Genomic DNA, 19,929 nt, shown 5'->3' on the forward strand with positions numbered 1-19,929 from the left:
TTCAATGAAGGCTTCGATGTCAGGTTTACTCATGTCCCATAGGGAAAAGGTATCGTCTGTGTAGCATTTCCAAACTGTTGTTCTAAAGACAGTTTTACTTAGAGATGTTATTTCAATATATGTCATGAAAATATTGGCAAAGGAATCAAAACTGATGTCGTTGTGCCCATTGCAGCTCCATGGTTTTGTAGGTAGTGCTTTCCATTGAAGTGGAAGAAATTTTCTTTGAGGATTAATCTAAGCATTTCCGGCAAGTAATGTGTAGGAATGGGTTGTCTTTGTAGAAATTTTCATATGCTTTGTGACAGACAATTTCAATATACCCTCGTTTTGCTGTATGTTTGTGTCAAGACTCCTAACGTCCATCGAAACAAGAGATGTTCGGGTTTTTTTACGTTTGTCTTTTCAGTGAAAGGTATGATTTCTGTGATTTTGATATTGGTTGTAGCAGTGTATCAACAAATTTTGTCAAACAAAGAACAAGGTTTTATTGGATTATTAAGAGGAAACCAAACATCCATGTTTTAACTAAGGGGTGGGTCATGCAACTTCCAACCTTGCTTTAGGGGTGGGTCAGTCATTTTTCTGCCGAAGGGAGGGGGTGGGCCATGTTTTTTTTATCAACCACATTTCCAAATGCTCCGGCCCACCCCCCCTCCCCCTCCCCTATACTTTTTGACCAGTCCCTGAGAGAGTTCCATCTATTTTCTATACTACCATCTCCTCTAAACAGAAAAAGTAAGCCCCCTCCACACCCCCTATTCAAAGTTGTTTTGGTCTAAAACAATGCAACGTGTATACACGTATATTACACCTGAATTGAAAAAAATAACTTGGAACAAGACTCCCCTCCAGACAAAGATGTACAGTCAAGACATTAATATGAGCTTTTCCAAATAATTTCTAAAAATATATGGCTTTAATCATTAATCTGGTAATAATCTTTATCACAGGTTTACTCAGAGGCTCTATTATAAAGAAAGGCAGTCAATTAAAATATTTAGGAAGTTCTACTGGCACCAAAGCACTTCGCACGCAAATGGAAAAACAGGCTAAAGACATGGAGAGAGACTACGTACGAAAAGATCTCAAACTTTGTTTCCTTAAATTCCTTTTACTTTGTTCTTTGATGAATCTTTGGATCCAAGGTAGGTTATCTTTGTAAGTAATTCGGTAAAAATGATATATTCTGTACGCTTTGTGTATAAGTAAACCCAAAACATTATTTTCACTCTTTTTTTTCAAAAAAAAAAAAAAGAAAAGAAAAGAAAAAGAAAAAGAAAAAGGGCTCCCATATTACCCCAAGAATCAAGAGAACAAGGCTAGTCATTCATCGACTGATCTGGAAGGAAAATATTTTTGAAAGAAAAAGAACTCCAAGTTCTGCTATGCAATGCTACCATTTTGAGGTTATGAGCAGTGAAAAAAAGCTACTTTCTTGCAAATCTACAGTCAACTCTCTTTATAGCGGACACTGTAGGGAGCTTGAGTTACTGTCCTTATTAGCAAGAGTTCGTTATGGCGGGAATTTGTTTTAGTCAAACATTTGTAATTTATGAGAAGAGCGCGAAAACGGGGACCCCAATCTCCCTCCCTTTTCCCCTTCCTTCCTACCTTCATCCCTCCATCCCCTACCCTTTCGAAGCCTACTACGCAGGCTACATTTTATGGTTCTGAAAAAGTTGAAAACCTTCTGGTTTTGTGATATATTCACAACATTTTAAAGATAGCGCATTTATAGCAGTTTAAAGGGGTGCAGCGTTCTAAGCTAGATAAGTGAAAAGGGGGGAGGGGGTACCATTTGTTATGCAGTAGAAGGCATACGACAGGGGTACCTTTTGTTGCAAAAGCCGGGTCTTGTTTCCGATCGACTTATTATGTCTTCACTGACGTGGATAACAGGGAAATAAAAGGTTAATGGATTGGACCTCGAAGCGGAGCGTCCCAGTATAAAACTTTGTTGAGAATATGGAAACTAATAACTCAGTAACGACCTCAACGGAGAATTGCCCTTACGCCGTTAGTGTCAGTTTAATTGCTTCAGAACCGTTAAAGCTGGTAACCAAAACAACAGAAATTTCATGAAAAACAGTTTACAACTGAAGCAAGTCAAAAAAAATACTAGTCAGGAGAGTAGCTACCTGTACGCACGGGCGTACCAGAAAAAGTCGAGCATGAAAAAAAAATATACTAAGGCGAATAATGAAACAAAAGCAAAAGGATAAGATAGGTATAATATAATTATTTTACGTTCATAGTTTGGCTCAATTCATTTAACAACGGACTATTTAATTTTTAGTTTTACTCCCAAATGTCCGCTTCCAGAAAAGAGACGCGTGATTCACTGGGGGACCTATATTCAAAGATATATTTTAGGCCTTAAGTTAGGAAAAGCGATGGAAGTGCTTTAGTCCACATAGTCCATGAATCCAAAAAGACGATGAAGATTTTTTCAAATTACATAGTTACGTCATTTCATATACAGTAAAAACGCTTCGGCTTACAATAATCTCACCTTTTGGGACATTGGGCCGGGGGGTGGGATAAGGGCATTTGGAGAATTGTGCGTACCTCCGAAAAAATCCTGGCTACACCCCTGCTAGTGAGGATCGTCCCTTATTCAACATTACCCCTCTTTAAGTCGGGAGCAAGCGAGTGCTGATTTTGGTGGGAATACTGATGGCGGCTGCAAGAGTGCTGGCCTCCCAAACGTACTATTTTAGAGCAGTTTTACTTAGAGTATTTGTGCAACTAAACAATTTAGTTTTAGTTTTCATTTAGGAAACGCAAAAATTCAAAAACACTGTTTAAAAAGAGAGCGAAGAGAGTATGAAAGCTTTTAGTGGCAGGTTCGGAATAAATAGTTCAGGAACTTTGCCACCGACACTGGCGTTGTTGCAAGGTGGCTTGAAAAAATGACTTTAATAATTAAAAGTATGCTAATTTATTCCGATAATTTAGCTATTTCCCATCTTCAGCGTCCTAAAAATACAGCGGGAGTTCTCCTTGCGACACTCTCATAAGCGACCACCTCTAATTACTGGCAGCATTCAGTGAAACACCGTTTGAACTGACTTTTAAAAGTTCTGTAATGTAAAGCTCTCTTAAGCAACAGTTCCTGTAAGCGGATCACTCTTTTGGGTCACCAGCTGAACCGTTTCATTTGTTTTTAAGTTCTTGTAACCAACCACTACGTCGACACTTAAGGTGACTCGACCCAGTTTTTTTGGGGGGGATACCATCCTACTTTGAAGCTCTCTGGTATCCCCACCTTTACTTTTATCGTAAGTCTAACACATAGAATGGATAACATATAGATCAATCTACAATATAACATAAAATTTTTGGCGATCGGAGTAAATGTCACGTGGTTATAATGTCACGCCCCTTTGAGGTCTGAGTCGAAAATCTGCTGTTGCCGGCATTTTTTCGTGAAAATCTCTCGGCTACACATAGTGCGCATTAGTGCCTTGCGCTGAACAGAGTTTCAACAAAATCACAAAGACCCACTTCGAGAAATTCAGCGTTTTTCCAAATTTAGGTCATAATTTATGCGAAAATGATAAGCAAACTTTACACGGATTATATCTAATAAACTATGAGATTCATCTCTTTATTTTGGGCATCGTTATAACAGACGGGTCCTTGCAAGTCAGCAAAACGCTTTAGGGCCTTGTAAATGCGCGCGATTTCGAGCAAAGCAAACATATAGAAATTAGGAAAAAGGGCAAGGTTCTGTCGTCACTATACCAGATAGGTATAAAAATGGAGTATCTGGCATAGTATAAATGGCAACTGGACAGAGCTGGAACAAGTCGCTCTCAGACATATCGAAAATCGTGCTGGAGCGGTTGGCCGAGAGAGTTTGGTACACTAAATCCCAATCCTCACTCTGAATATTCACCTCGCCTCTTCTCTTATTTTTTCGCTACGTTTCCAACACCTGTTACATACATATTTACATAATCTTTAATTAAAAACGATAATTCTTAAAGCTATAAAAGCTTGCGGGGTCGTGTGTTTAAGAATTAAACTAACCTAATCTGCATCAAAACGTATATACAAAGTATATACAGCTTTTTCGAGAAAGGTTGTCGGAAAAGTGCACGCGCCAATCCCGAAAGGTATTGTGGGTAGTTTTGAGTTCGCTGTTCTTCAAAGAAATTTGAAAGAATGGCACGAGAGGCCATTGAAGTATGTTTGCGAGTTTTAAAGTAAAGCAGCAAAAGTAGGTTCGACAGCTACAGTGTCAGGAACAGTGTATTGATCATGTCCCACATTACCTTTCGGGAATTTCGCGTGCGCATTTTTTTCTGACAACCTTTCTCGAAATAGCTGTATATTATAGGGACACGGTGATCAGTAATATATAGGTAGCTCAGGGTCTGAGCTTGACGATGAGACCAACCAAGACGGCAAGTTTCCTATGAAAATTCTCACCGCTGGGGATATTCTGGGCCTTTTTGAGGAACGTTTCGAAAATTCGGCTACATGTACATTATAGGCGATCAAAGAACTGCGATGGTTCACCATTTTTCCGTGGAGCGTTCATACGCGGAAATAATTTTGTTTTCAATCCAGAAGCTAATTCCTTGTTGTCTCGTGAATTCTTCTTGCCTCGACTAAAATTGCCTCGGAAATTAAGGAAACCAAATAATTTATTAATGTTTATTACTGATCATGACGAAAATAGTTTCGATCAACAACAACAATAAGTTTTATGTGCATTACTATAACAAAGTATTACAGTATTGTAAAAGCTACTTGAATTTAATTATTCATTCCTAATAACTTTAAATATAATAATCATGGCTTTTTTTTCAACCATCAGTAGGATTAATTATTCCGATCATTTGCTGATAAGACTGAGTGTCAAATCAGCCGTTGCAAAGCTATCTTTTAAAAAGCCCATTACTTTACCAAAGAACAACAACCAGCCAAAAAACATACATTGGCTGGGATAGTGACTTCCACTCGGACAGTAGGTTTGTCAAGAGTTCATGAAGAGGTTTGTGTTAGTTACTGATTGTTAAGATCAATTTAGGTTTCTGGGAAACTGCCCACCTACCCCTCCCCTAAGCAAACATTGACACTTACTTCTCGCTTAGGGCAAAATGACGTCTTAGGGGAGGGGTAGGTGGGCGAAATTGCGAATGTTTGATGAAATAAAGAATTTCCCTTTTTATTCTTTTTTTTTTTACGCGGTAGATGTGTCACCCACAGGGAACCCAGACTGTGAAATAAGTGCACAGAAATGTCAACCTCCTTTGGAGATAAAAACCCGTACAGTAACGCCGAAAGACTCTAATGTGACTTTCAACTGTTCGATTAAGAATGGGGGAAAAGTACAAGACATGACCTGGAAGGACCTTGAAAAACACCTCAGTGCCAATAACGGTCTATTCTTACATCAAAACAATTCAAAGGATAAAAATCTGTCACGTGAATGTTTTTCAATAAAATATGCCAGTAAGTATGTTCTTTTGTATTATAGTGAATTAGTTTTATTGTATTATTTTTAAATGGATTTAAGCCGTGACGAATCCCATGAGGGCCAAGTAACAGGTTTAGGCAGATTCAAGCTCAGCTGAGGCAATTTTTACGGTTGAATTGATCGTAAAAACGGTTTAAGTTATAGCCAGCTGAATCACCTCACTTGAACATGGTTCACCGCGAAACTGTAGTTGCTCATGCCATGATGGAGGGCAAGAAAAGCAAAGGGACATGACAAACAACAAACAAAGAAATCATTTTAAATGATGTTAGCTTTCTGTTTGGCTTGACTCAGTGCGCAGGGCGTCGCTCTCCAGCATGGCAGGTTTGTGTCACAAAAATGACTTACTGCAAAGGGCCTATTCAACATGAACAAGGCGTGGAGTAAAACATGGTTTGTCCGTTTGACTGTAGGTATCTTAAAAATCATGAGCTAAGTAACGACGACGACGACGGCAGTGAAAATGTCGCTAAAAAATTAAATTTGCCTCATTTCAAATGTTATCGCGTCTATTTGGAGCTGCTTAATTTGTCAAATGTAGGCGATTTCTCTTGGAGTTGACTTAACGACTTTATCCAGGTTTAGATTCGTCGTCGTATGTTCACTTTCTCTATAAAACGTCGCATTAGGAGGTTTCACTTCATAGTCGTGCAGTGAACGTCAAAGAAATGTACTAAGAAGCTTATTATTATTATTATTATTATTATTATTGTATATATTATTGATGCACTTGCAGCAACTGTTGTTTTCATGTTAAAACTAATTGTTTTTTGACGTTGTCGTCGTGGTGGTTAAGATCTTCACATCACAGATTTTGATACTTTTTTGTACTAATTCCAGAGGTTGCTATAAAAGTTACAAATATATTACAAAAACAAGGAAAAAAAAAACCAGCAAATTACATGAATCCTGATCAAAGGTGAAATGTGCGCAGTGGCCAAAGGAGCTTAGGCTTTCAAGCTGGTGACTTAATTAAGCTTCCTAGTTTAAATGACTGGGTGCATGACTTACGAGCATTGAAATTAAGACGAAGAATTCCTTCTCAGTTCCAGTTCAGAGAATATATAGGACAAGTTCTCCCCTTGCCTACTATCCTGACACGAGAGAAATGGAACTGAAGTGTACCTTCAAGGGATGGCCTCGTCCTCGTGTAGTCTGGTACAATCCAGATAAAAAACAAATCATCAACGGATCTGAAGGTTTTTACATCTCAGAGCAGCTGGTTGGAGAGGATACCTTAACTTCCCTTCTCCGTAATCCTGATATCCAAGAAAAACAAGCAGGGGTTTATAAATGCACTGGAATGAACAACATTACCGGCTGGTCGACTAAAAACTCAGACATAGTTCAACTGTATTATCGCTGTGAGTCATTTTTAAAATTTCTTATTTCTTTTTATACACACGGATGCACAAAAACCACCTTAATTAAGAGTAGCTCCTTTGAATCAGGTTCATAAATAGATAATGCCGTGTTTGTCCTGTAAGCAATGAAAAGTATCCCATTTAAACCAAGAGGAACAGCTCATTCTCTCTGAATTTAAAAGAATATAACTGAAAATTTCGTGCCACTTTCCTCTTTCATTCAGACAAGTTGGACGCTGGAATTTTTATTTGTTTACCCCTCGGGTCACAAGGGATAAGTAAATAAGTAAGTAAATAAATAACGATTTAGTGACGCTAGCTCATCCACAAAAGTGGTTCTTCGTCTACCATTCTGGCTCAAATTTACCCTGCGCAGCTGGCGGGATTAACGTGGGAGTGATGTGTTGTTTTGGTGGCAATGGCCGAATAAGGGTGAGAACCAACAAACTCAACCTGGCCGGCCACATATGAAGTTGCCTGAGGAATCAAGCACAGGACAGTCATTAATGAGAGGGGAGTGTTCTCACCTGAAATTCAGTAGAACCTCTATATAACGAAGTCTTCGGTATAATTCACAATTATTCCACTTATCCCGCGAGTGTGCGTTAGATATAAGATGGTAGGGTAGCCAACGAGGCGCGTGGCACCGGGTTGGCTATTATCATCTCATATCCAACAAGCGCGAGTGGAATAATTATTCTATTAAAAACGCCCACAAAATATCGAGAATTCTTCCCGACTTTATTTGTAAACCAACCAATTTTCATCTTGTTTTTAATTTTGAGTCGACGCGTACAGTTACCATGTTTGAAGAGCATGGTATAACGGCTCATATACCATGATGGCTAAGCCAATAAGAGCTCTAGAATTGCATTATCCAATAATTCAATTTTTAATAATAAGCGATACTCTCCGCCCCATAAATAATACTGTCAAACCCCGTAAATTCCGACACTAAAGGGGCCGTACTGAGAAAGAGTCCGTATTAACGGGGTGACCTTATTAAGCGGGTAGAAAATGTAAGGGCTTTCTTTCCCCAGGGACAAGGCAAACCGTCCGTAACAATGAGATGTCTGTATTGGGCGGGTTTCCAGACTGGGACGGGGTTTGACTGTACAATAAATAAAAGGAACCTCGATATAACAATTTAAACCTTTTTATAGTGAGCATATTTTGCCATTCCTTTGGGTCTTCGTTCAGCTGTTCGTTATATCGAGATTCCAATGTAAAGTGCTATGTGGTTGTTAAAAAAAGAAAACGAGACGCCGAATAGCTATTGAAATCAACCCTTAGTGGCACAGGCCATATTGGTGGGAGGTAAGAGAAGTGGGGTTCATCCGATCAACCGATCGTTAGAGCGTCTCTAAAGATGGCGTGACGAGACAAGTCGCAAGGGAGGAAACCAGTGGGATAAACAAAATCAACACGTAAAAACTCCAAAGGGCTGTAATGCCCCATATATTGTCACAAATACTCAGGAGGGGAGGGTAAGTATAAGAATGTTACCCCTTACAGTTGCACGAAAAAATGGTAACCATTTTAAAATAATATTTGCTCATCATATCTTCTTATCATCTAATACAGGTTTCTTGCCTAAAGCTCCGCAGAGATCTTCTCCCATGGTCTCGGTGACAGCCTACTCCAATGTCAGTTTAAAGTGCGAAGTAGGTGTTAGGCCAAGCGACTGTGACAATTCTTTACAGTGGTATTTTAACAACAGCTCAGTGAAATCAAAATCTGGTGAAAAGTATGATATACAAGAAATGAAAACCAACACCAGATGCAAAAAAGATTTCATTCTCACCATTGTTAACGTTACTGAAGCAGACAAGGGAAAGTATAAATGTCAGTGGCTCTGCGACCGTGACTACCCCAGCTTTTCCAGGTCTTCAACTATCCAGCTGAAAGTATTTCCTCCTTCAGAAGAAGGTACTGATACTCCTGTGATATCTAAAGGTCTTGAGTCACGAAATTTATGAAATTTAAAAAGGGGAAAACGCCACCAAATTGAGTGAAACATAAAAATAACCGCTCAAAACCGAAGGGGGGTGGGGGGGGGGGGGGGGGTTACAGTACTTGTGTGAATGTGTAACTTGTGTGGCAAATGTGTAATTTTCGCGATCCCAACTTGGCTGCTTTCTATTTTTATGAACTGACCCATTTCTTAGATTGAATGAAGAACACTTTACCTTTCATCTGCGGTACAAACATTCTCGTACATTTGCTAACCATAAATATGGAGAACTGTCTTATCCCAAAAAACTCCGAAAATGTGCGATCCCATTATGGTCAATCCAGTCGTGAAAATGGGACGCCATCCAGCGGCACATCCCCATTAGTCTCTTATAGCGGAGCTCCACGTGCGCTTCGCGCGCGCGTGGGCGGAGCCCCATACTTCAGTAAATCTACCCATCCCAGAAAATTTGGTAATCACGTGACCGTACACCAACCGCCGACAGCCGACCGTCCGTCCGCACCACAGGAAAACCAATGTTTACTCTCACACTTTTAGCTAGTTTGGGAGCCCAAGAGAAAACTAGTTGCGCATCAATGTTGTGATCAATTGACAGCTATCGAAACAGGTTATCCGCTGATCAGTATCACCTGACCGTACCGTGGGCTCAAGTCTCGACCCATCGAGGTCGAGTATTTTTAAGTTATCCGCTGACAAATTACCAGTTTCAAATGATCGCAGGCTCAAGTTTATTTTTTCCAAGGATTCATATCAAATATCTTGTGTTTATGTCACTATGGCCCCGCACTATTAGTTTTTTGCTTTCAAACTGACGTCGGAAGCAAAAATTCAGCCAGTTTTTTTAAAAGCACAGGCGGGGAAGACCTTATCTTACCATGGTCACGCCTTGGTCACGCTCTACGTCCAATTTTTATACTCTGATTGGTCAAAATTTGACAGGTGAGTTAATGCGGAAAAATTATGCAGCATCTTGAAAGTTGTTTACTTTGACAGCTGAAGCTGAAAGAGTTTTGTGTCAACTTGTGATGTTTTTAACTGTCTTTTTCTTCTGGATGTACAAAATGAAATACAGCTGCTATCAAGAGTCTTCTGTTGTTCGTGGCTGGTTTGTTTACTGGGTTTTTTGGTTGAGAAATGCGTCGCTTATCAAAATTCGGTAATTCGATTTCGGATGACATCGTTTTCGTTTTTCAACTTGCTTAATGCGTAAGAGGGTTTAAAATTCTCAAGCAACTGTGGCCTTCCTTGATAGCTTGCAGGAACTGAATCTCGAATGGTAAGCCTGAGTAATTATTGTATTTGATGTTTGTTTTTGTTATATCTAATTTCATGAAGTCTTGCACAGTTCACGCTGACAGTTTATGCGGCAAGTTTATGCACGTTTGCAGGATTTGAGTCAATGATCTGACCTAGTATCAGGTTTGATATAAGCTTACAGAATTTTAAAAAGCCTTCAGATATATTTGCTCACCACAAAGAGAAAGAAAACGTTCCGAAGAAAATTTAGTTATAAATTTGGCTGTAGAAAGAAAACTTCCAGCGATTTTCTTGCTTCGAGGAGTTCACCTTCGAAAACAGTAAACACCGCGCAGACACTGAAACTTGTCTTCGTGAATGAAAATTGTTGTCTCTGTAAATGTTTCACCGAATTATATTTCTTTTTTTGATTGTTAGTGGTCTCTCTTGCAATTTTTATCGCTTGTCCGTGCCGTTTGTTTTCATCGTTCATGAAAATCGCTTGCAGGAGTACTAAAAAATGTCGCGCGTATCAAACGCTTTATAAGATTGCACATCGTTATAACTGAAACCATTAAAATGGTTTCAGTTATAAAAATAACAAAAAAAAAATAACAAAAAAAAATAAATTCGCTATTATGTTGAAGTGTAACTCTATTAAAGTTCATTCAAACATTCGACCACACTGACAGCTCGCACTACAGAAACGAGAACTAGCTGGCCGTATGGGTGATTTCGGAAATTTTTGAACGGTTTCGCTTTAAGCCCACGATTGATCATCCTGAATATTGACTGAGTGCAATTTGTCTTGAAAAATTGTGAAATACCGCATTCTGTCCGAGGTCTGTATGATAAATAGTACTGTTTCACCTCAAATGTGATGTATGAAAATTATAAAAGGTTGGTTTAAACACCCCCAGATTTGTTGGCAAGAATTTGTTTTCGAGGCCTATATGCCGTGATCTTGAATGTGATCGAAGATGTTTGCTATTTTTTGGGTGTACATATAAGGTTATCAGTTCGATGTAAGATGTTTCACTCTAAAATAACTTAGCCTTTCCCTCAAAAGTCTCATGAATGTGCCCTTAAGATAATTTGTGGATTAAAAGTTTATTGTTTGATTTAAATTATAAATTTATTAATTGGAGCTTCGGTTTTAGCCCTGGCTAAATCTATATATTACGGAATTCCCGCCCCCCTCCCCCTCGGGCTTAAAAAAAGGAACACAGCAAATGCAAAAGGAGTCATGTCATGTGAGGACAAGCTTGAAGGGTTGAAACTGATTGCAACTGAGTGTTTCATTAGAAAACGAAGAATCCAATCCGAAGAATAACTCGAAATTGTATAACAGTAATTTCATTCGATATGAAATAAAATTGTACAAATATGTTATATTCAATAAGTGTAATCAAATAATTGATAAATGAAACTAGAAAAAGCGGAATAAATGCCGATAAAAGCTAAACGTTTATACTAGCGAAGTCACGTAGTTCTTGAAACAAATACAGTTTAAGCTACTTCAACTCTGTTGAAACGGTAACGAAAGAAAGACAAAACTAACAAAACGGAGGTAACATGTAGTTCACTTACTTCCATGGCGAGTTTTCTAAAATGTCCTTGAATAGCAGGTAAACTGTTTACACTTTGATCCTTGCAGTACGGCGGTCGGTAAAAAACTTGTAAAAATTCGAACAAATTGGGTTAAAAAAATTGGGTAAATATAAAAATTCCTTGAATAGTTCTTTTACTACGTTAACACTGAGGTTTTTGAAAACTCAAATAGCCTAAAAGTTTTTCACAATTCATTTTCTTTGCCTGTAAGTTTTCATATAATGTTTGGGGAACAAACGTGTTTGACCATCCTCGGAGACCCAGGGGCAGAAAGTGGGGGCGAGGGAACGTCCAAACGGGAGGAAAAATATGAAAGTAAAAAACGGCGAGAAGAGCCCCTGGGGACAATGTCCTACCAGACCAGTTCCAAACGGTCGCCGCCGTTCTGACTTCTGATTGGTGCCAGAAAACTTTTGTGTTTTTCTGCCCAATCAGAGGGCAGAACGGCGGCGACCGTTTGGAACTGGTCTGGTAAGACATTGGCCCCAGGGGCTCTTCTCGCCGTTCTTTACTTTCCTCGTGCCATATTTTCCCGCCCGTTTGGACTTTCCCTCGCCCCCACTATCTGCCCCTGGGTCTCCGAGGATGGTGTTTGACATGAAGCAGTGATTTTGTCATTTGCAAGTGATTTCTTAACTTACGCTGAGTTCCATTGAGAATAAGGACATATTTGCCAATATTATCAAAATGAACCAGCAAACCATGACGTCATAGCCCATTTGTTCCGGTGAGAGGGTACTCCCTTTTGTAAGCGAATTGTTTAAAACCGTTTGGGTCTGAAACAGGGAAAGGTTTTGTGCCGTTTGGATACAGGGTCTGAAATTATATGTTTGTTCATAAGTTTTTTAAATTTTGTTGTTGCTATTGTTTTAAATAATCCGCCTTCAGGTCTGTGAATAGGGAAGGAAAAGTCGTACCCTACCGAAACAGGTGCACAGCGAATTCCATAAATACGTGCACTTGAAATTTCCTTTGAAACGGATAGCGCAATAGAAGGGTAAAGTTTACTTAATTCTGTTTTTGAAATAATTATAGTGTAAATTATAGCTGAAATTTCTACTCGTGTGGGGCTATTTATTACTAGGTGCCAGACAGCAACTCTGTCGCGATACCCATCAAGGGGACGGCAAATCGTAACACCCTCCTTTATCTGCATAATCGTTGCACATGATACAATAGCCGAATCAGAATCCAGCATTGCATCTGGGTTGAGTAATGTATTAGGTTCCAGATCTCTTATATTTTAGGGCAGGTTTTGCACATGCGCAGTTGCATTAAAAGAATGACTAGCAAATGGTGCGGTTCGTGTTTTTGTTTAAGACGAGAATATCACAATTTTGACGACGAAGATGGCGCTTGTTGGTCAAGTTAGAGAGTATGTGGACGGTAAAGAAGATATTGCAAGTTATATATTTTAGTTTGCGGCGAATTATGTCAAGGCGGATTACAAAGTTGCTACGTTTCTAGCGTTTATCGTAGCAGATGCTAATGGCGTGCCGCGAAATTTGTTATCCCCTGAACGTCCAAAGTCTTTTGTGCAATAGTATGAAAAGCTGACTGAACGATTTGGAAACCCAGCTCTAATTTCAAAGTCACTGATCAATAAGTTCCTGGAGATATGAGCAGATCAGGATGAAAACAATTTGACAACTCACGCAACATTGTGAGAACATTCATGGAGCAGCCTTTAGACCAGAAGCTAATATGTAGCAAATTTTTGCAGAGCTACCTCCAAAAATTGCAGTAACGTAAAGCAGGCAAAAGTTAAAGCTACAGCCCAAATAAGTCGACCTTAGCGACCTAGATGAGTGGCTGAAATCGAGAGTCAAGTCGAAGTGATAGCCTTTGGTTGCTCCAGTAATATAGAGAATCCTGAATAAGAGAAACCCAAGTCAAATTCAAACAAATCGAAGTGGCTCAGGAGAAAGAAAATCCGAAGACTCGTGTAATGTTTTGTGAGCAAAGAAAAACATGTACTAACATTGTATGAAACCTGGAAGAATCAACTGTAAGTGAACGATTGTAATTATAAGAGAAGTTGGGTTTGTGCTTTAGATGCCACAGTAGAGGACATCGTCGGCTGAGACATTCCAATCCTCGCAAGAAGCCACAGGAGAGACGTCATCACCTGGAGTACCAACTAATCACACGAGCTGTTGAGGTTCTGAAGACTTGAACCGGTAAGTGTACCACGTCCTGAAAGGGTAGCGCTGCAGACGATGTCCACCATATTGATGGTGGGTCTGGGTCGTCCTTTCTCAAGAGGAGATCACTGATATACTGGGTCTGTACGCACTCTGTGTTGCTGCTTTTGGAGCGAAGTCGAATGTAACGGATATCTAAACTATAACTGTCCGCCAGCCTTGAGGGTATGAATGGGAGCAACAAGAAGCAATTATTTTTTGTGGAAATTTGTGAAATGAAAGCAATTGATTGGTCCGTCAATGCAAGAAATTAGATCATAATCGCGACCTGGAGATCGTAGGGCCAGTTTAACATATAGAAGTTGATTGAGAAGTGATTATTATGAGGAACTCTATTACCACTTGAATATTGCAAAGGGCATCTGGGGGAGTAAGAGTAAGAGTAAGGAAAACCACTCGCATGGACAATAGTTGGAAATGTCTCGGATGAAGCAAAGGAGTGTCATGAGGCTTGCCATGTTTACACATATACCATGCGACCAATAACTCAAAAATGAGGGCCGATGAGCTAATGCAGAAGATGTGGGACAAAGACGTTGTGGGAATTGCTGATCAAAACAAGCACTTGACAGCGGAGGAGGTGCTTGCTGCGCGCAAAGAGGCACAATCAAGGCGTTATACTGAGTGGCTATGAAGTGGCAATACCATGGAAGGTTGATGATACGCCGTTGTGTTCAAATAGAAAGACTGCTGAAGACCGACTTACTTCAGCCAAGGCTGGAGGTTGCTGAGAAATACTGCCAGGCGATAGAAGCCAAGGTATGAAAGAATGAATCCAAGGGTTACTTTCGGATTACATCCAGTTGGTACCTACCTCATTTTCACGTAGTGAGAGAAGACAAAGAGATCACTAAAGTGAGGATAGTCTACGATTCAGTAGCCATATACGGAGGAATAACCCATAATAGCATGTTGCCTGGACCAAAGCTGAACAAGATGTTTTTTTTTTTAATGCGCTATTGAGTTTCCGCAGTTATCTATCTGCCGTGGTGGAAGATCTGACGGAAATCTGAGGTGGAGGTTACACCTCTCTAGGCTTCCAGAAGTCTATGAAGCGATGAGCTTGACGTTCGATGACCGCGCCTCACTTTACATTGCCCAGTACGTTGTGCGACAACATGCAGAAGATAACAGAAATGACCACCCGCTAGCAATAGCCATAATCCTATTACAGGTGTACTTGGATGACATTATGACTTCATTGAGTACTAACGGTGAAGCGATTACAGCTCAAGAATAGCTTAGGGAGCCACCTGGCAAGGCAGGCTTCAAAATGCGGACTGGGTGTAGTAACAGGCCAGAACTGTCTTGCATGAAAGCATAAGGAAAGCAATAAGATGTAAGATGGATGTGTTTAACTTTTTTCAAGTTGAATGCCCTGCAGGATGTTGTCTGTACCAAACGAAGGTTCGTAAAGAAATTTTCTATGCTTTTTTACCCATTACAGATGCTAGAGGATGGATGGATATACAGGGAACATGGTTACTGGGTTTAAAATAGGACGACTTACAGAAGACGTATCCAGAATAAATTATTAATGATTCAGTGAGTTACAAATCGGAAACTAAAGTGACCGTCTCTCGAGCCTGAATTTTTTCAGGTTCTTTTTCAACCATCTATCGCATTGCTGAGAACATTGTTGTTTACACATCTATTCATACAATGGGGGACGCGTCGCTGTTGGCATATGTAGATATAACCTACGTTGGGCACAAATATGAAGATGCAGCTCGAGGAGATGAAGGGAAGCAGGTTAGAGCTCTTGGCAAGAAAGAAAGGTGTAAGAGTTCTTAGAGATTTCCTTCGAGAGCTGTACACTCTGAACAGACAGTAAGGGCGTCTTTTTCTGGATCCAGAGTCAGTCGAGGATGTCTTAGACTTCTGTCGCCAACGGAATATTTAACAATTGTTCCTCGAGCCCGAATGGGCTATTGACTCAGAGGCCACGAGGGCGAGAGGAATAAAGAAAAAAAATACTCGATTTGTTAAAAACAGGGACCCCATGGAATCGTTGGGCAATGATGACGTTTCACCCCTGAACTCCCCCAAGAATGAAATGGTTAGGGATGACGTAAAACAGAAAATGCCCGGAGGGATCGCTTGGGTTAATTTTGTGACATTTACTGCACCTTTATACTTCTACTGTTGCGCGTTTCGTCTGTTTAGCTTATTAGCAGAAGGATGCACGATTACAGACATTTGCCTACAATTCATTTCTGTGCTGACGTATTCCCTCTTTACAAATTTCCCTTTTCATTTCCAAATTCTTTCCCCGGCTGTTAAAATGAATTGCATGTAAAAAGTGCAAGAGGAATAAAGGAAATAACACCTTCTGATAAAATCTTTCGTTATCGTTAAAAGAATTCTTGAAACTAAGAGTGTTTTGATCAAAGCAGCGTAAATCGATTTGAATCAGTGCATGGAATCTTGCGTTTTCTGTTTTTATCTCCCAATATGATATCAATATGAATCTGTAAATTTCAAAGAGCTACACAAGAGTCATACAAAGGCAAAGGATACAACTGACCGAAAAAAAAAAAAAAAGAAAAAGGGACGTTGTAATGTCAAGTACATTAAACACCAGCATATAGATATATGAGAACTAACACCGCAACTCATATGTTTCACCTATACTAGTAATCGTGTTTGTTTCTCTTTTCATTTGAAATTTCCTTTTTTGTATCGATGAAAGTAATATGTTGATGACGTTTCCCCTTTACCAACTTTATTTGCAGATTTTTCGACACCATCGTCACAAAAGACTACAAACTCAACTTCAACAGGTCAGTGATGTTAAGGGGTGGTCACTAAAGTATAGTGTTACAATGGGACTAATTGCAGTGGCGGATCTAGACCTTCAGATAAGGGAAGGGGGGGGGGGGGCGGTCATCGTCTTTCGGCCTTTCAGGCCTCAGTTTGCTCCAAAAATAACGGGGAGCCCCGGGCCACCCGGGCCCCTCTCCTGGATCCGCCTCTGAATTGCTAACCAAATCTAAAACTATCCAGATCTTATCGCTTTTCAAATAATACGAAACAGTGGAAGAAAACAGAACCACCCTGAGTCCTGAGTCGCTGGACTGTTATGAGAATTCAAAAGTAATTACCGGGTGTCAGTAAAGCGCGGGGAGACCAAAATCCGAAATTTACACCCCTAAGCGAGACGACGAGCATCCCCACCACTTTCATATGCGGCGCCCCTCCCCCCCCCCCCGGGTAATATTACAGTGTTTGGATGGGGTAAAAATACGATCCTAAAATTCTAGAAAATACTAAATAAAAAGCAATGAAACTTACTCGGCAGTTAGTTGTTGTCCTTAATGCTCCAACGAAGTTTCGTGATAATTTGTTGAAATTCACTCTAGATACAATAATAATACACAAGGTAGGAGACACGAGATGCCATCTTCGCCGCCATGCTCCCTTTCAACACAACTTTTTCCACGAAATTCGAACTCCAACGGAAAATAAACATGCCAGGATCGTAGAAATAGGATAGCAGCGATATAGAAACCAATGAAGCTTTCCCAGATAGAGAAACTAATCCCACAGACTTTGACAAACTCTAAGGATATAATCCAAAAAGACCGAGAACATGCTCGCCGAAGTAGCCGGGCAAGATCAACGCGCGGCCAAGAAAATAAGGTCTGAGCACTTTACAAAAAGAATCCATCCCGGGAGTCCTGGGGTGACCTTTCTGCAGAGTAAGTTTTATTCATCTTTATTTAGTATTTTCTAGAAATTTTAGGATCGTATTTTTGCCCCAACACTGTAATTTTACTGGAAGCGGACTGTGGTACTATCACAGAGACTGGGTTTGGGACTGGTTTTGTCTTTCTGAGCAACGTTTGAGCAAAATATAGGTTTAGTGGCCCCTCGGTTTAAAGCACAAATCAAACACGAAAAAGTCAACGATTTCATAGAAAACTTCAATGTTTTTAATTTCTTTTTTCTTTTTTTTCTTTTTTTGAAATTTTGTAATTTTTTTTTCTTGACCGATGTTAGTAATTATTGTGAAGAACGAAAAATAAAGCTTTTAATTAACGTTTATATAAAAATATCAAGAAATTTAGGTGGCAAGTTTTTGGCATTCCAGTGAACAAATTTCAAGCATTTTACGAGCACAGTTGGGAAAGGCCTAATCGCGAGGGGATACTCCCTATAATGGCATATACGGGGGGCTCAAAAAGGGGTACTTTTTTCAGGCATTAGATCGATGAAAGGGTAGGGATTTTACTTGTTAAACTACATGGAACGGTGGTTCTATCTCAGCGATCGTCGTCGCTGCGAACTCTGAAAAGTCAGGTTTCCATACGATCGCTATGATCGCTGCGATAGCTGACCTTTTTTTTCTCAGCGATCGCAGCAATCAGAGCGAGCGTAGCAATCGTAGCGATCATATGGAAACCAGGCTTTAAGCTCCCTGTTAGCCTGCGTCAGGTCGCAGACATAGTGTACCAGTCAATAACAAAACTGCCCATGCCCCCGCGCAGACCCCTGGGAATCTGACTTTTTTTTGAAGGTTTTGGTCGGTATGTTGGCAGTTTAGATGGTCAAATAGCCAACCGGCTAGCGCTTCAAAAAGTGTCGAATCCCCCCCACTCCACCAGCGACTATTCATGATCAAAAATTTTTCCCATGCGTCAAACCGTTTATTCAAATCTAAATTTCCTCCTAAACACAACCTTGGAACGAGGTTGCCGAAATATCTCAAGTCTTGGAAAACTGTCTTACGGAGAATTGTTCATTCCAATAACATTGTTCATTTCAGAAAGCCCACATTTAACTGGCTCTTTCAAGCTACGTGCAAAAGGACGTACTGTTGGGAGTTGTTGGCCAACAATGTTGGTCCAACAATGTTGCGTCCGTTTGCACGTAGAAACAAAGGCTCTCAAATGCTCTAACAAAACAGTGAATATAGGAGTAATGACGTCAATAATCCTTGAACGTGATGTACACGCTGAACGAAACGCTGACCAACATTTTGACACGAAAGTCAATGCCCGACAGGTCGGGCCTCATTTTGGGTCAAATTCCCCACTCTGTGGAAAAAATGCCCGCCGGGGTATGCCTGGGGAGTGGGAGGTTCTGGAATTGACTGGTAATAATCTCACCCTTGTTGGAAGTTTAGTTCCGTCTTTGGCGCAGGCTAGCTAGATAGATTAAGGCTCGGTACTGATAAACATTCGGCTGGTGCACGATATACCTAGCGAATAGCAAGTCTCGAGTTACGTCACAAAGAACACAAGAATGATCCTTATCCCTTACACAATAACACAATAGTCTTCACACAATAGAACGAGACAATAGTGCATATATTGACTTGGTATATCGAGCATCACCCAAACGTTCGCTTATTTGTTTAATACCCACTTTTAACTGAGTCTGGATTTCCAATTTCTTTCCAGTAGCCATAACCGGCCAGGGTAACAGCAAGTCAGCTGACAAGTGGATTCCAGCGATTGCGATTTTAACGTCTGGAGTTGGCCTTGTTTTTGATCGTGTTTACGACGTATCACTTTATTAGTAAAACGTTTGGCACAGGATACCGCGCGTGTAAACATAAGATGACATCCAATCATTTATTAAGCAAAGGAAATCACTAAAAGGGACTTTTTCACAAGGATACTTGGCTGAGATCATTACTTAATGCCTCACAAAATGCTCAGTTAGGGCCTGTTTACATGGAGGTGGGGGACCCCAGATAGGTGAGGTAACCCACTTAGGTGGGATAAAAACATAACCCTCCTTTACCTGCAACCTTACAACCCGACATCCCGGGTTGCACTTTCTCAAGATTATTAAATGGTCGCTAAGCACGTTAACAAAACAAAATACTGGAAAACCACGTGTTTTGGCGATTAATGCTCTTCAACACTCTTACTTGCTGCTCTCGCTGCAACCTTCAGTGCTGTGGCTTTCTATTGTTACCTTTAATAATGATGCAAAGCCACCGCCGAGGTGATTTTTCGCGAATTTGATGTATCACGAAACCGACCCCGGCTAGGCGGATTACCCCACCTTGAAACGCTTACATGGCAAAATGTG

General features: G+C 40.2%; 1 protein-coding gene across 1 annotated transcript; it reads left to right on the plus strand.

The window, feature by feature from the left end:
* Positions 1 to 6,751: 6,751 nt before the first annotated feature.
* Positions 6,752 to 19,490, plus strand: LOC140931040 (uncharacterized). Its single transcript, XM_073380782.1, has 4 exons — positions 6,752 to 6,858; positions 8,443 to 8,787; positions 16,620 to 16,667; positions 19,290 to 19,490. Exons 1-4 carry the CDS (start codon positions 6,798 to 6,800, stop codon positions 19,406 to 19,408), a joined length of 573 nt encoding a protein of 190 aa, XP_073236883.1. The 5' UTR covers positions 6,752 to 6,797; the 3' UTR covers positions 19,409 to 19,490.
* Positions 19,491 to 19,929: the final 439 nt, after the last annotated feature.

The sequence above is a fragment of the Porites lutea genome, chromosome 3 (assembly GCF_958299795.1).
Source record: "Porites lutea chromosome 3, jaPorLute2.1, whole genome shotgun sequence".
Taxonomy (NCBI): Eukaryota; Metazoa; Cnidaria; class Anthozoa; order Scleractinia; family Poritidae; genus Porites; species Porites lutea.